General features: G+C 33.4%; 1 protein-coding gene across 1 annotated transcript in view; it reads left to right on the top strand.

The window, feature by feature from the left end:
- LOC138696676 (SH3 domain-binding protein 5 homolog) overlaps nucleotides 1-16,513 on the top strand; it is a 52,762-nt gene that overhangs the window by 18,072 nt on the left and 18,177 nt on the right. Inside the window, exons 4-6 of the mRNA XM_069821961.1 lie at nucleotides 295-413; nucleotides 2,131-2,214; nucleotides 3,920-4,432. Coding sequence (XP_069678062.1) covers nucleotides 295-413; nucleotides 2,131-2,214; nucleotides 3,920-4,432 — 716 coding nt within the window. The remainder of the gene's footprint in view (nucleotides 1-294; nucleotides 414-2,130; nucleotides 2,215-3,919; nucleotides 4,433-16,513) is intronic.

Raw genomic sequence — 16,513 nt, forward strand, 5'->3', positions numbered from 1 at the left:
AGTTTTAAGACTAACATAGACTGGTGAATAAGTTTTATGAGACAGAAAGTGTTAAAAGACAATATTAGACTTCAGCATAGAGTTCTGTCTGAAAAATGTTTGGATGACATCACTTGTCGCCAAAAGAATTGCCTTACAAAAGCACTATGGAGTCTTTTACAGTAAACTGAAATTGTTAATGGTTCTGTATGCACAGAAAATACAGCCGGTGTATCAGTGCAAGCAATTCGTGAAGTGTTTGTTTATAGGATTATTAGTAATAATGTGTTCATTATGATGCATGTTAATTTATAGAAATCCACCAGGCAGCTAAGGAAACTGTCGCACTGGCTGAACAGCGTTTCCTCAGCAAGCAACATGAATGGCAGTTTGACAATGCTTGGCAAGAGATGCTCAACCATGCAACCATCAAGGTTAGAACCGTACATAATGGTACATTTCCTGAGTGCTCTTCAGATAACAAAAGGCACAGTCCCATGACTGCCAAGCTGCGTAGAATTCAGGCAATATCTGTTAAGAGGGGGAATTGCTTATGTATTACAATACAATTCTTTTGAAGTAAAATATAACTAAACCATTTAGATATTAACAAAATTAACTCTGATATAGAAATTAAGATTTGAACATTTATGTGTTAAAGTGCAATGAAAATATGGTAGAATTCCTCTCACCAGGGGTGATTTCTCAGGGCATGCTATGCTTGCTGCGCAAGCCCAATATTTTCGTAGAATGTGTATTTCTCAAAATGGGATTACGTACATTAAAATTTATTTTGATTTTTGGAATATTGTATAGGCTAATACCATCCACAGGCTGCACACGCAAGTATCGCAATGCTTGCTCGTTTCTCGGAACTACAGGAAAGACGTAGAAATAGCGAGAACATGATGCGTGTGCAAGTGCCTTCCTCCTTAGTCCGTCCTAGGCGCACATGCTTCTGTAGTGTGTTGTTTGAAGCTCTGGTCCGAGAGCTACACCAACGACTATTTAACGTTACACAGAGCAGTACTGACAGCGGGACTGTACTGTGATTTGCGAGTGCAATGTAATTTTATGAGCAGAATGCATATGTTAGCTGCTGCATGTATTATTAATTCTTAAACATTAATTTGAAGTATTGCAATGAGTTCGGAATTGTGTGTTATTGAAACCTTATTATTAAATCCATTTTCCCGAAAGACTATTCAAGAGAAGACAGACATAGATATATGTGTGCTCGTTCAGTGCAGCTCAATACAACAATATGCATTGGTTGGCAGGATCGAAAAAACTAAATAAACTGTTTTGTGGCCATGTTTGTTATATTATATCGAACTTCTACATCTGATAAGCGAATATGAGCCATGACTCATAATGATTTCATAATTATAAAATAAATTATTTATGTGGGTCTGATTATTTTTATTAATTATGAATTATTATATCCTCCCATCTTCCCCTATGAATAAAAGAGCAAGCCTAACTTTCGTGACTAGCATTCGCCCCTGCCTCTCGCTAATGAATAGGGGAATGGGTATGGATATTCTGGAAGCACAGATAATCCAAAAATCCTACTTTTACTGTAGATATTTGCGAGGGTCGCGTTTCCAATTGGAGAAAAATTCAGCTTGTGTTTCCCCAAAGCACTTCCACAATACACAATTGTCAGTCTTTCTTATGAAGACTTATGTACAATATATCCAGGAGCAGATCAGGAAGTACGACTTTTTAAATTTATTATTGAGCCAAAATTATGCGAGGTTAATCCGAAAAATGGATAATCCACACAGGGATAATGAGGAGTATAGCCTACTGTTCATAAGAAAACTGGACCTTTGTGTAGGACAATGCATTTGGAAATTGTGCTAACAAAACACATCCGCCATGATGTGATATACTGAAATCTTACGCGACCTTGAACTCAGTGCTGCCTGTCTAAGTTAATAGCCAAATGAATACTATTGCTAACCCCACTACCTATTGAAATAACATTCATTGGTAATGCTAATAAGTATAATGAGTATGGGAACTTCTTGGCCACACTGTAGTGTTCAGTTCTTAATTGTGAAGTATGAACATTGTCTGGACTTATTCTAACCCTGTAACACCCTTTGTCAGAATGCACACTAATATAATATTTATGATATACAGGTCATGGATGCAGAGAACCAGAAGGCTGAAAGTGGAAGAGAACACCAAAAAAGGGCAACTCTCTTTAATGCAGCTGAACAAAAAGTAAGTTTATGTTTATAATACCTGGAAATAGCTGGGTGAAAAGTTTGCATTGGGAGATTAGAGAGACTTTCCTGGTTCTGTGGAAATTGGATCGTTTTCTGAACAGGTTCACGTTAGTTTTATGAATTAGGTCAAAATGGATTTAGCGGATTGTTATGAATCCTTCAAGTAGAACACCCTATTTCCTGCACCTCATTTGTTAATCTGAAGTTGAAGGTAGAGCCAGCCTTCATCATCATCATCATCATCATCATCGTCGTCGTCGTCGTCGTCATCATAATCCTCCTTTCTTGTTTTGTAGGTAGGCCTCATGACCTGGTCAGTCAGTTATGTTGTCACTCCAAACTTCTTGTCCTTTAGACTGATGGTGTAGGAGTTTCTGGATGTCTTGCTATCATTCATTCTCTCCACCCTCTTTACGTGCTGTATCCAATTCAGTCCAATACATAGCTGTTTTTCTCATATATCGCAAGTCTACAGTGGTATTGAGCTGATTGTGCATTAGCACTATTACTATAAAAATTGACTATATTACAACTCCCATAATCTTTGTAAATGTTTATATTTTCATAGATATATCTCCTATACAACATATGATACTTCACAGTCTAAATAGTCAAAAGAATTAACTTGTCGAAGAATCGAATTATTGACACAGATTTTACTTCTGGCATGGTCTTTTGCAGAGATAGCAATTACTTTTTTTGTTCTATTTATAGATATTTCCAAAGTAAATGACGTTACTACTTGTTCTAAGCTGTAGATGCCACACTAGAGTTCGTTTTCTGTGTTTTAAAAGGCTTTGGTTTTAACAATTTCATCACTTTCTAAGCTGAAATAGTAGGTGTTGAGCTAACTTCCTGAATGCTTTTCATGGTAGGCCTAGACTGTTACAGCCTATTTCACGATGCCAGGTGTTATAAAACTAAACCGAGAAATCATATGCAGTGTGGAATTTAGATCATACTATATCATCGAGCTTTTCTTCAGTTAGAACGCGATTTTGCGCCTTCTTTTCTTATTTAAAAATTGTATCTCTGAGTTCCCCCCTCCCTCACTAAATTCTGGATTGTTGAATCAGATGGTTGTTGAAAACCAGGATATTTCCGTAGAAATTTTTTGTACACTTTTTCGTAATATAAATATCATAAATTAAGATTTGCTATTATAATTAATGTGTACTGCATTACCACAAGTAAACTGCACTGAATGGAAGTCAGCTGTATACTAATGCTCTAACTTTGTCATCTCTTCAGCCTGTGTTATCTGTTCTTGCTATGCAACATAAAACCTTCCCATGCTTGATCCATGGGAAATATACAGACTATTTTTTTTTGGTAGTTGCATTCAATATATAAGGGTGAAAGTCCGATATTTGCCTTAGTGAAAGTTCTTTCCTGACAAACGCTATGTATTTTACATCAGTACTTTGTTGTTTGTTTAATATTGCTCTGTCTTTGTAACCACTGTGTTTGGGGTGAGGGGGAGCGCACCTGGCAGTTGCTAAAGTTATTGCTTTCCTTTTTGGAGATAATTTTCATCCAGTAATTAATTTGAACTGCTGAAATTTAAATCCTCATAGAGGTAAAGAAAATAATCGTTAATAAAATTCATTAGTACATCAAGATATTTAAAATTGATTGCAAATGTTCTTCAGTAACTGAATCAGTGGAGTAAAAGTAAATCTTGTCGTGTATCTTTTCAGGTACAACAATTAGAGCAAAGGTTACGTCGGAGCATTGCCAACTCACGACCCTATTTTGAAGAGAAAGCTTTGTGCCAAGGACAACTTGCAACACAGAAGGAGAGGGTAGAAACTCTGCAGCGTGCTGTGGCAAAAGTGAAAAGTGAATATGCAGAATCACTCAAAGAGCTGGAAAGAATCTCGGAGGAAATACATTACAAGCGCGGTAGTGGTTGTTTACGCAAAGTGAGTGATGATCTACCTCCCCCACATGGACCACGAGAGCCTGGGGTTGGAGCGGAACTCAATGTGTATGATGTGTCAGAATTTGGTCCACCTCCGGACTTAGCACGAGGGAGTGAAGGGGCTGGGAAAAGTGATGTAACGAACAAGATGTCAGTGCTGGCAGACTATGAATTGGAATTAGATCGTTGTGATATTCGGTCTCTGGGCAGTCTCTCTGTGGGAACAAGTTCAGCTGCTGTGAGTGAAAAGGATGACAGTGAAGCAGTGGATGAAGATGATGATGAGGAGGTGAGTACTTGCACTCAAATACATTTCCAATAAATCACGTGTGTGCTCTTGGCAGATCACAGATGATCTGCCGTAACATTTTCAGTGCTACAAGTGTGCAAGAGTTCAAGTAAGGAAAGCCTATAATTAATATCTATAGTTCCGTGAAAGTGGTTTTGGTTTTAATGAAAGTTATTTTAAAATTTCAAGGTTCCGATGTTCATGCCAATGTGGTGGTGTTATTTTAAAATTATAATATAGACCTATACACTACAACCTCGATTACTCATTTTAATGGACGGGACATAGTGAATAGTTAATTGAAAAAAACTGATAAATTTCGTATTATGAATTTTTCATCATTATCATCATCATAAACATCACGGGTTAGGCCATCCGGCCTGTTCCGTCCCAATAGTTAATTGAAGTCTAAAACTGGTCACTCCATCGTCATCTCGGTCTTCCTACATCCCGTCGTCCCATGGGTCTATAGTTGTGCAGTTTTCTTGGAACTCTGTCTGATGACATTCTCTCTACATGTTCGTGCCATCTATTTATATAGGTATGTGTTACATCAATTATATTTGAAATGCCTAATTCCTGTCTAATGTATTTGTTTTGTTTATGATCTAACAGTGTATATCCTGCCAACGGTCTCAACAATTTCATTTCTGCTGCCTCCATTCTTCTTTCTTGCTGTTTAGTTAGGTTCCAAATCTCTGAGCCAGATACTAATGTTGTTATGACCATTGTTTTGTAAAACTTCAGTACTGTATCTGTCCTTATCTTCTTAACGAAGGTTCTTTTAACTGTTCCTATTAGTTTTTGAAATTTTAATATTTTTTTGTCAAAATCATTTAGGCCTATATTGTCATATGATAATGTGCAGCCTAAATATTCAAAATGGTTCACTTGTTCTACTGGTTCATCATTAAGGATTATTTGTAATCTTATTGGTGTTTTTCCTTTGAATCCCATAACTTTTGTCTTTTTTAAAGAAATATTTAAGTTAAATTCTTTAGCTGTTATGTTCAGGTTATATAGGGCCCTCTGTAGGTTATCTTCTGAATTTGCAAATATTACCTGATCATCTGCAAAGAGTAAGGTGTTCAGATATTCCTTATTTATATTAAAATTTGATTTTAAATTTATCTGCCACTGTCTTGTGACTTCGTCTATATAAAAGTTAAATAAAGTAGGCGACAATGGACACCTTTGTCTTACCCCTCGTTATTTCTCTAATTTCATTGGTGATACCTTTGTTTAATTTTATTTTAATTGTAGTATTTTTATATAAACATTGTATTGTTATTATTAAATGTTTTGGGATTCCTTAAATCTATCTGACGACATTTAAAATATTTTAATAAAATAATCGGTTACTTTTTCTGCACTTCCTTACAAATAATTTTGTTATTTCTGTCATTCTAAACTCAGTAATTATTAAGAAATATTTCTACAAGTGGGTACGAATTGAAATTTTTTATTCGAGTCCGAAGGAGGTGAAAGTGTTTGTTTAATCTTGGCAAAATCAAATGAAAATTACGCATGCGGCAAAGTTACACAATTGTAGTAACACGATTCAGAAAGTAGACAAGAGTAGTTATAAGACATTACTTTGCTCTACTTAAAAACTGCATAGGCCTATTCCTTGTTACTTTATAGACCTACTTTATCCTATTTCCTAAAATTGTAGGCTGCCAATAAAGACAGAGTAGGTCTATAAAATAACAAGGAATAAAATTTCAAATACAATATGTAGGCTTACATACAAGTATTCTGACAAATTTTGATGAAAATGAATAGTAGTGAGCTAATGGAGGTCAATTTGTCTTTAAAATACCAAATTAAAAATTACAAATAAAGTAACTCAAATATTCGACAATTTAAAAAAAAAAAAAATGCTCAAAACAATATTGAAAAGAATTTTAAATTTTATTATAATGATTCTTATAAATTTGGAGTGACCCATTTATAGCTAACTGAGCTATAGTTTTCAGCTTCTGGAAGTTTAGATGAAAAGTTTCCAAATCTTTTTTTAATTGATTATTTTATGTTGCTTTATGAACTGCTATAGTTATCTAGCATTAGAATGAGATGGAAGTGATAATGCCAGTGAAATAAATCCAGCATCCAGTGCCGAAAGTTACACAGCATTTGCTCTTCAAAGGTTGAGGGAAAACCCCAGAAAAAACCTCAACCAGATAACTTGCCCCAACCAGGATTTGAACCTGGGCTTGCTAGTTTCACGATCAGATGTGCTAACCATTACTCCATAGAGGTGGACCTTCGAATTTTGATCAGGCATTTCGGTATTTTGCCTCTAGATCCAATTAATGTGTCATAGAGATAAATCCTCAGCCTTTCTCTCTTAGAATGTCAGCATATTAGATTGAATGAGATAATGTCTGCAAGTTTTATAACTCTGGTTAAGGTATTAAACCCAATAAGAGTAGTATGCAGCATTTTCAGCATAAATTTTTTTTTAGTTTTGCAACTTATATAATCTATTTTAATTCGGAATGAAATGTACCATCGAAAAAAAAAAAGGACTGAAGTTACAAAAATATTAGGGCCTACTTAAAAATACGTTATTGTTAAGATGTGGCGAATACAGTAGGCCTAATCCTGTAATTCGTTTAAAATCTTGAATTAAGTTTTTCTTGTTATTATGGAAATTCACATTACTTTGGAATTCAAAAGTGGTTTTTTTGGGGTTATAGGAAGAAGTATAAGGAAATGGTTTGAAAAATTTGCAAAATAAATTAAGCTTAATAAGCTTACTTGCTTATAAATGGCTTTTAAGGAACCCAGAGGTTCATTGCCCCCCTCACATAGCTCGCCATCGGTTGCTATCCTGAGCAAGGTTAATCCAGTCCCTAGCATCATATCCCACCTTCCTGAAATCCATTTTAGTATTATCCCCCCCATCTACAGTACGTCTCAGGCTCCTCAAATATCTTTTTTCCTCAGGTCTTCCAACTAACACACTATATGCACTTGTGGATTCACCCATATGTGCCCTGCCCTGCCGTGCCCTGTCCATCTCAAACGTCTGGATTTAATGTTCCTAACTATGTAGGTGAAGAGTACAATGCTTGCAGTTCTGCAGTGTTTAACTTTCCTCATTCTCCTGTAACTTCATCGTTCTTAGCCCCAAATATTTTCCTAATAAGTTAACTTTATTCTCGAATACTCTTGACCGCTGGTTTCTCTCTCAAAGTGAGAGTCCAAGTACCATAAATTTAATAAAATAATAATAATAATAGTAATAATAATAATAATAATAATGTTAGTATTTCCTTTTGATTTTACATATCCATGTACATGATAATGACACCTGAAGGACCTTTCAAAATATTTTGTTGTTGAATTTATTTTTCCAATGCAAATTTTGATCAGTAATAATACCTAAATATTTTACGTGGTTCAGTAGGTTCGACTTCGGACAATTACAAGAACCATTACTGTCATGAATAGGTAGGCTACATATTGTAATGTTTATTAATTAACTGCGGGAAGTCCTGTTACATTGAGAGAGAATGATATGCTTATGCATTTTTATTTTTTCATGGTGACAGTGATCAGAACTAGGTTTTAGGATATTCTACCATGTCTTTGAACTTGACATACCCAAAAATCTAATTCTGAATGGTATTCTTGTTGTTTTTCTATACTGAATGAAAGCAGATTTGTGTCTAGCAATTTTTTAATTTTATTTATACCCATGTTAGCATTCTTAAGTGCTTCTTCCCAATTGCTACCAGTAAATATTGAACAGTATCATCAGCAAATGGATACACATTGCCTTTTGTGACAGTTACATCTAAAAATAGTAGATTATTTACGTGTATAAATGATGAATAAAAGAGGACCTCATACGGTTCCTTGTGGAATGCCAATTTCTACAGTAACATCTTGACCCATCACATCATTTACTTTAGTTCATTGATAATATATCTGCATGATATTCGTATTATGTGTGTCATTTTATTTCAGTCAAGTAACATAAATTATATTATTGAACATAGGACAGTCTATTATGTATCCACTATTAACTAAATTCTTATTGCATATCGTTATTTTTGTAGTTTGCTATATATAACACTTCTTACCAGAGAAGCCAGAAGGAAGTAAGTCCAAAATCTCTGTTTTGGATATGGCTAGATGAATGTTCCACTTTGCATAAAGCTTCAAGGCTTACGAAATATGGCAATATATATCTCTGCAATTCAGGAGTACCAACATTAAAACAAGCATAAAATACTGTATATGAATCAACCATAATCTGAAAATCTATGTTTTGGAGTTCTTCTTTTGCCTTCTGACACAAGTATTGACAATATGTAAAAACTTTAAAAACTTAAAACTGTTAAAATTGTAGGCTATTTAAGAAAGATAATGTGCCTTAGGTTGCTGTCTGGTCCTGTTTGGTGTTGTTTCCGTTGACAGCAGCAGAAACCAAGGTGAATTATCTTTTTTAAATACTGTATAGTTTAACACTTTAAAAAAATTTTACACATTATCATTTTGCATAGCTTTCATGTCATAAGAATGTAAGTTAACATAGTTTGTCAGTGATTGTTGTTAAAAATGAAGATTAGGAGATTTTCTTATGCATTTGTAAATAAGTAAATGGATTAAGTACCGGTACAATTAATTTTCATGGTATGCAGAAGATTTCTGACATCTCTTCCTCTCCACCATTTTACCAACATTCAGTTGAAGAACACATGAGTTTAATCTCAAAGTGCCAACCAAGTTAAAATCTGTTACGTTAGCACATAACACACTTTTGATACTATTCATTGTAGAAAATAGTTTCTCACTTGAATAGGATGAGCCAAACATACAAGATGAACGTCTTGCAAATGAATGCAGTTCAGGAGAAGTTGTTCATAGGGCCAATAATGTAGTGGAAGGTTTCCACTATAAATTTCAAAAAATTGTTTCTGGATATCATATCAGTATTTGAAGATTTATAGAAAACATAACACAAGAAAAGAATGAAAGGACATGTCATTCAGCAGTACATCTTTGGTAAGTTTGCTATTCATTTCCTGTAAATTTTTTTGAAACAGTTTCCCTGATAACTCGTACAATTTTTTAGATAATTTAATAAAATTTTGCAATCATGTGTACTGTTAGTTCATAGACAAGAATAAAATTGGCCTATAATATCGGATATCTGGAATTGGGCATTCTTTCATTATCCGAAATTTGGCAACCAGACATTAATTTATATTTATCAATATGATTAAACATTATTTATTTAATTCAATGCAGTGGCTGAAGTCATTGATCATATAATGGTGATTAAACCCAAAATGAAAGATAGAAAACAAAATAAAGTGAACAATGAACAGAACGAAACTACGAAGAAGATACAATGTCCATATCAACACTGCTGCACTCTTTCTCTGGCCTCCCAATATCTATTCACGAAGCTGACAGATGAAAGTGCTGAACAAGTCTTAATACAAGTTGAGTCCATGTTGTCTGAACATCCACAGAGCATGCAGTGGGGGCTGGATGATGCATCCAGACGGTACAGATGATTAAGGCTTATTCACAATAAACCAGGAATGAAAACGAGAACGGAAATATTGTTAAAATGAATGTATTTAAATGTAAGTGTTCACAATTTGTGAATGCTCACATTTAAATACATTTATTTTAACAATATTTGCGTTCTCGTTCTCATTGTTTCCGTTTCCAGTTTATTGTGAACCGGCCTTTAGCCAGACAGTTATGACCCACTGCGGTGCAGAATGTTGCAACAGCTTCTCTTCTGGGCCATTTGGGGAGAGGGAAGTTTAGTGCGTCTTTCCAGTGTTTATCCTCAATTTGTTCCTCCAAACTGTTACGGAAACATTGTCTCACTCGACTTCTTATATTTTTAGCTGCTCAATGGAATGGCAACATGCTAGGATGTGAAAGGAGGATGGTTGTTTCTTTCTTTGCTAGAAAATCTGCTGCTTCATTCCCATATGATTAAACATTAAAATAATTATGTATTTATACTATTGCAGTGAAAATGCAATATCTGCATTTTACGTTGAAACTCAACTTTGCTTGTGAAAGCTTAAGTGAAAATATGGTAATTTCATAAATAATTGACAGGTTGGCAGAACTGTGAAGTGGATGACTCAATACCAATGAAAATTACGTCAGTTGCAGTTGAAGGATTGGGGGAGAAGTGTGTTCGTTTCGTCCATAGCATACTCTGTGTTTAGGTAATGATAGCTAGAAATGGAGCCTACTTGTGTCTCGGGTACTGTGTTGATTGAAGATCAAAGATCTAATCTCATAGAAATCCACAGTGGAGTGAAGATTGTGGTGAGCTTACAGTGGACCATAGTACAGTTTCTCGTTGGGCTACTCATTTTTGTGTCAGCTTAGACGATGATGCAAGACCAGGAAGGCCGAAAACATCAACGCATGAACAAAATTTGAAACTTGTGGTAGGTGCTCTTCAAGAAGATTGTCGAGCAACGTGTGAGGAACTTTCAGAAGCTACGGGGATTTCACCAAATTCAGTATTCCGTATTTTAACAAAAATTTTGAAGAGAAAAATTTCCGCACGCTGGGTCCCTTACTGCTTGACTGTTGAAAAGAAGTAGAAATGCCTGGACATTGCAAACTTGCTGACAGGACCATCATGAAAATGAATAGCCCAACGAGAAACGGTATTACGGTCCACTGCTGTAAGTTCACCACAAACTCCACTCAAAGAATTGTGGAAGTGTGGATTTCTGTGGGGAGGGTTTGCCACGTAAAGATTCGTTCTTTGGTCTTCAATCGTCACAGTACCCGAGACACATGTAGACTCCATTTCTAGCTCTTGTTACCTAAACACAGAATATGCTATGGACAAAATGAACACACATGCTTCTTCCTCAATCTTTCAACTGCAACTGGCGTAATTTTCATCATCCACTTCACAGTTCTGCTAACCTGTGCATTATTTATGAAATGACCCTCGTATTATAAAGAAATTCGAGGTACAACAATTACTGCAATGGCAAACACCTAACTGCTGTAAAAAATTCACAACATGTGGGAGATGAACTGTTAGGGGTAGAATAGCAATGCTTTGCTCTTCACATTTCATTTGATTATCATTCAATTAGTCCACTGCAAAAATGTCTGTCATTAATGTCGTTTTTAGCCTATTTTTAAAATGTCAGAGATTTCGAGATAACTGTAATGTATGTGGGCTTGTACTTATGTGTTTTTTGTATGAATGCATGTGTGGTCGAGTATTTGTGTGTGTTTTTGAAAATATCCCCAGTCATCAAATATCCAGTAAAAATATTATGCCCACAGTCATTAAAATTACCATTATAAAATTGTCCGGAGTTATTACATATGTTCACAACAGTCTTTATTAAATGTAAATTAATAATTTAACAATGAAATATAAGCTAAATTTGCAATATTCTATAGCTAATTTTATTTTCTAATTTTCTGCTGCACTGGAGTCAGCATACACTTTCATATGATATGAAAATGCCCGCAGATACTTTTTCACATTATTGTTGTTCATTTATTGATTATCAGAGTACAATCCCTTCAATTTACCGTTGATTTTTAATATACTTCCTATTCATAGGTGCCTTATGTTTATGTGATCATAGAGACTTTGAATGTCGATCACTGTTATATCTTTACTAGTCTTATTTTATAAGTTTTTTTAATAGGCCTACAACAAAAAAAAAAGTGAAAATTATTTATTAATTGAGAAAGAAGTCAGAAAAAAATATTTCTCATTCGTGTATTGAAATTATAGAGGTCAATTTTTTAAGGCATTAATTGTGAATAAAATGAAGTAAAAACCATAAAAATTATTGAAAATTATATGAGATATTTGGGAAACTGTTTTTTTTTCTAATGCAGACTACACCCACCAATTTAAGTAATGAACCATAAACTATTAAAGGTAAATTTATTGTTAATTTTAAAATTTGTTTAATGATGTTGAAGAATTGTGTAAACATTACACAAAATTTCAGAATGAAAGGAGATTAGAAAGTCATGAATTTTTTAATATTATTAAATTTATACAAGCCAGTGGTGTACATGACCTCTTAAAAATCTTCATTTTCTCTTAATCCTCCAGTAGTCATGCACTCATAATGTTAGTGGTCATGTGAATGACATGTGTTCTATAGTCTAAGTTATATATTTTGTACCTGTCAGATTATGTAAAATTAAGTTCTTAAGTTAATGTTATTCTAAATAAAAAAATAAATTAAAAAACAAATAGTAAATATAATTTCATCTTCCAAAATTCAGTATTCATGAAATTGCTATTAATAGACAAATGTCTCCAATCCGATTAGATAATGCAGTAATCATAGCAATTTTATTCCCAACACAAACAAGAAACTCAATTGAATGATTACAAAATTTACCTCCTGCAGAACACAGTTATTCATAAGAGGTATATTAATTTCAATTTCATCTAATTCATGATTAGGGGCATGAATAGGATTAGTAATTAATTTATTATCATTTATTCCTCTAATATCAACTAATAAAAATGTATACACAACGGAAGCCTCAATAAAGTACTTTATTGTACAAGCTCTAATTTACAGAACAATTGCTCGTCTAAGTATTATAATAAATGCTGGAAACATTAATTTAGTTACTGAAAATCAGTCATTCCACGAAAAGTGGGAATTGTAGTTAAAAATATAAAATTTAGAAAGAAGTATTATTTCATACTACAAATAGTTTAAAACACATTAAATTTTAAGGTTCCACCTTGATTTCCTCAATTTTATAGAGGTAAAAGAAGTTTTAGGCATCTTTCTTGTAGGTACTTTTCATGTACCCAACACTGATTCCAAAATATGTGGGTTGGGCAGCCTATAGCATTCAATCTTATCAGCTAATATCAGCCATTTTTGTTTTAAAGCATGGCATAAAGATTGTAGTTTCTTGAACTGATTGTTACATTTTCAAGGTATGTACCAAATTATATTTAAATCTTATTTGAAATTCAGTTAACCAATGTAGCATCCGTTACATGAAAATTGTCTTTTTTTACTATAACTTGTAAGTATTATTAGAAACAAAACCACAGCTCATGAAAGTAATTATACAGTTCCAACATTGCCTTTACATATATTTTTGCATTTCTAAAGTGAATTAAAAACATAATGGACTGTAACGGATTCTACACTGTAACGGATTCTACATGACAATCTGTTTTATTTTTTTACGATTTTAGGCCTAATTTTCTACAGAATCATGGCAGATCACAGTAAATACAATAATTGTATGGCTAAGCTGAAATTTAGGGCTAAGAAGAAAGAAGATAAAAAAATGGACTGAATATCTGAAGAAAGATCGAGATAGAAATATTGGTGGATTAAACCAAATTTCAATCCGAAAAATTTTGACATATTCTTCAATTAATCATATAGGGTGAATATTAGTAGCTATAAATATTGGAGAAAATATATTATTCATTTACTTTCTAATCTATTCAATACTAACTTTAACAATCATTACAATCGTTAGATCACATCAAATTTCATTTATTAATCAAACATTTTTAATAGGGAATGAAATATCCACAGTAAAAGTCCTAATATTCACCACTTTATTGTCATTAGGGGGATTAAAGTAAAAGGGACCAATTAAAGGTAAGGCGTCAGTTAGATAGAATATTGGATGATATGCTAAAACGGGCAAAGAGAGAATCAATGAGGAAATATAGAAAAAAGAAAGCAGAAGAAAATAAGACAATAGATGGGTCAAAACCAGAAAAGGCTTTTGGGTCTTACCAGTGTACCAGCACTTTAAGAAAAGCTGTAAAAAAAGTACAAAATGTACTCAGGCCTACCATTGAGTCCTTCAAAGAAAAGGGCATGCTGTGTATGGCTCCCAAATGAGGAAGTGATATGTTGTGGTGAGATATTGCCAACTCCTGATTTCAAGACTCAAGGACATAGAGTAATGCATGAGTTTCACAAAGACGTTAATGTTAATGAGAAATAAACTTGTAAATATTAATGAGACTGTAAATATAAATTAAAGCTATTTTTAGTGTATGGTATAAGTTTATAACAAATTTAAGTGATAAGTACATTTTTTTTTTCGGAGAAATTGTAGAAATATTCCCAACATTTGATTTCAGGACTCAACAGCACAGCTTAAATGTAAGAGTTTCACAACGATGTTAATGTTATTGAGAAGTACCTTGAAAGTATTAATGAGACTAAAAACAGCTAATAATTCTTTGTACACAAAAATAAAACTCTTTTTAGTGTATGCTATATCTAACCTACAGTATTACATTGTTTTCCTATACATTTTTCCTCTACACTTTATAATTTAATTTATTGTCAGAGTTCATTTATTTAATTTCAAATAGTAAATATTAAATTACTACACTTCAAAAATTAATTTTTTACTATCTTATACTTCGTAAAAGATCCATAGCTACATATCAAAGTGACTTGTAGAATCTGTTACAATTGAATGTAGAATCCGTTACACTATATAAAATTCATTAATATATTACCTTTTTATCATTTCTGAAAAATTCTTGTAAAGAAATGAAGTACAATTCTTCATATATAAACAAGAAAGAGATGAATTTGTTAACCTCATCCTAGAACCTGAACTTTCAGTGAGAATAATGGTATGTCATGAATTTAACAGAGAGGCGGTAGCATCCGTTACAGCAGCTAAAAACAGTCAGTCTCCTTTATAACTAAGCACTGCAAAACAAAATTTTTCTGAATGAATGTTTGGCTTCCATATAATCAGAAAATTATAAAATATTTCTTAAAACTGAATTATTTTTTAGAAGAAAAGGGATTTAACGTGTGAACATGTAGAATCCGTTACAAATGGATTGGCTGAAATGTTTGCACAGAGCACAATCATGATCCAAAAATGCATCAACTTAATTACATGCCAAGAAAACACTTTCTTAACATTTCGATGGCTGAGCACTAGACTGTTCTAAGTCCAACTTTTTATAAGAAAGAAATCTGTGTTTCATTGTGTTCCAGTTTTTTCTGCATATATGAATCGAACAAAATTGTAAATATTCGTATCTGTAAGGTTGCTATGAAGCTATTTCAAATTACTTTATGAAGTTTTGAATATTAGGAGCTTAAAATAGCTCTCCTGAAAAAAAAAAAAAAATTGTAAAATGGACTTGGAACAGTATGGTTCTGGGCTTCGATTTGTCAATTACAATGACTGACTCTGTAGAGAAATATAGTCTACTATGAATGAAAGGTACTGCGATGGTAGATATGAGTGCTGCCATCTCAGATCACCAAAAATAAAATACTGGATTACTATTGTGATCCACGCAATCTCTGGAAGGTTAAATATCCGAAATATGGCCAGCTGTTCCCAACCTGGGGTATGCCAAACATAGTTGGTAATGGTGGACAGTACATCTTCTTGCTTCGTGCCATGCTCTACACATTGCTGCTTAGGGTAGCCAGAGGTGAGGACGGTTTTCATTATTGGTTTTAGTTATTAATTTTCATTATATTGTTACTTTAAAAAAATTGTAGAATAAATATTGCTTTTTGTCTATTATGTTTCTGTTATTTTAAATAAAAAAACTAACCTAGATATTGTGAGCTTCTGAAACCTCGTAGTCCAATTTTTCCAAAATGTCGAAATCTGTGTCTAATTTTAAAATGCATCTGCTGATAACACTTCCTCGTAAGTATGCAAATGTTTCTATATTTTACATGCTGGTATAATAAAAACTTAACAGTTGTTAGCTGGGGTATAAAAAGAAAAAGAAGCTATTTTGCTCTTTTGTGCAAGTTCCTCAAATGTAGTTACGAGATTTTAAAAATTAATCAACTATATATACAAAATCGTTTTATTACATCTTATGTAAGTGGTGTGGTAAAAAATTGGCGTCCAATGGAGTTAGAAGTGCAGTTTCAGTAAAAGTTTAGTTAAGGGATACATAAGACAAAAAGGTTGGGAACTGCTGCTCTAGTTGATATACTGATCTATGTAATTCATTTTCAGAATTTGCTGAAAGTACTATGTCGTTGCTAAATAGGGTGACTAGATATCCTCTTTGTTCAGACATGTCCTCAT

This window comes from Periplaneta americana, chromosome 1 (genome assembly GCF_040183065.1).
Source record: "Periplaneta americana isolate PAMFEO1 chromosome 1, P.americana_PAMFEO1_priV1, whole genome shotgun sequence".
Taxonomy (NCBI): Eukaryota; Metazoa; Arthropoda; class Insecta; order Blattodea; family Blattidae; genus Periplaneta; species Periplaneta americana.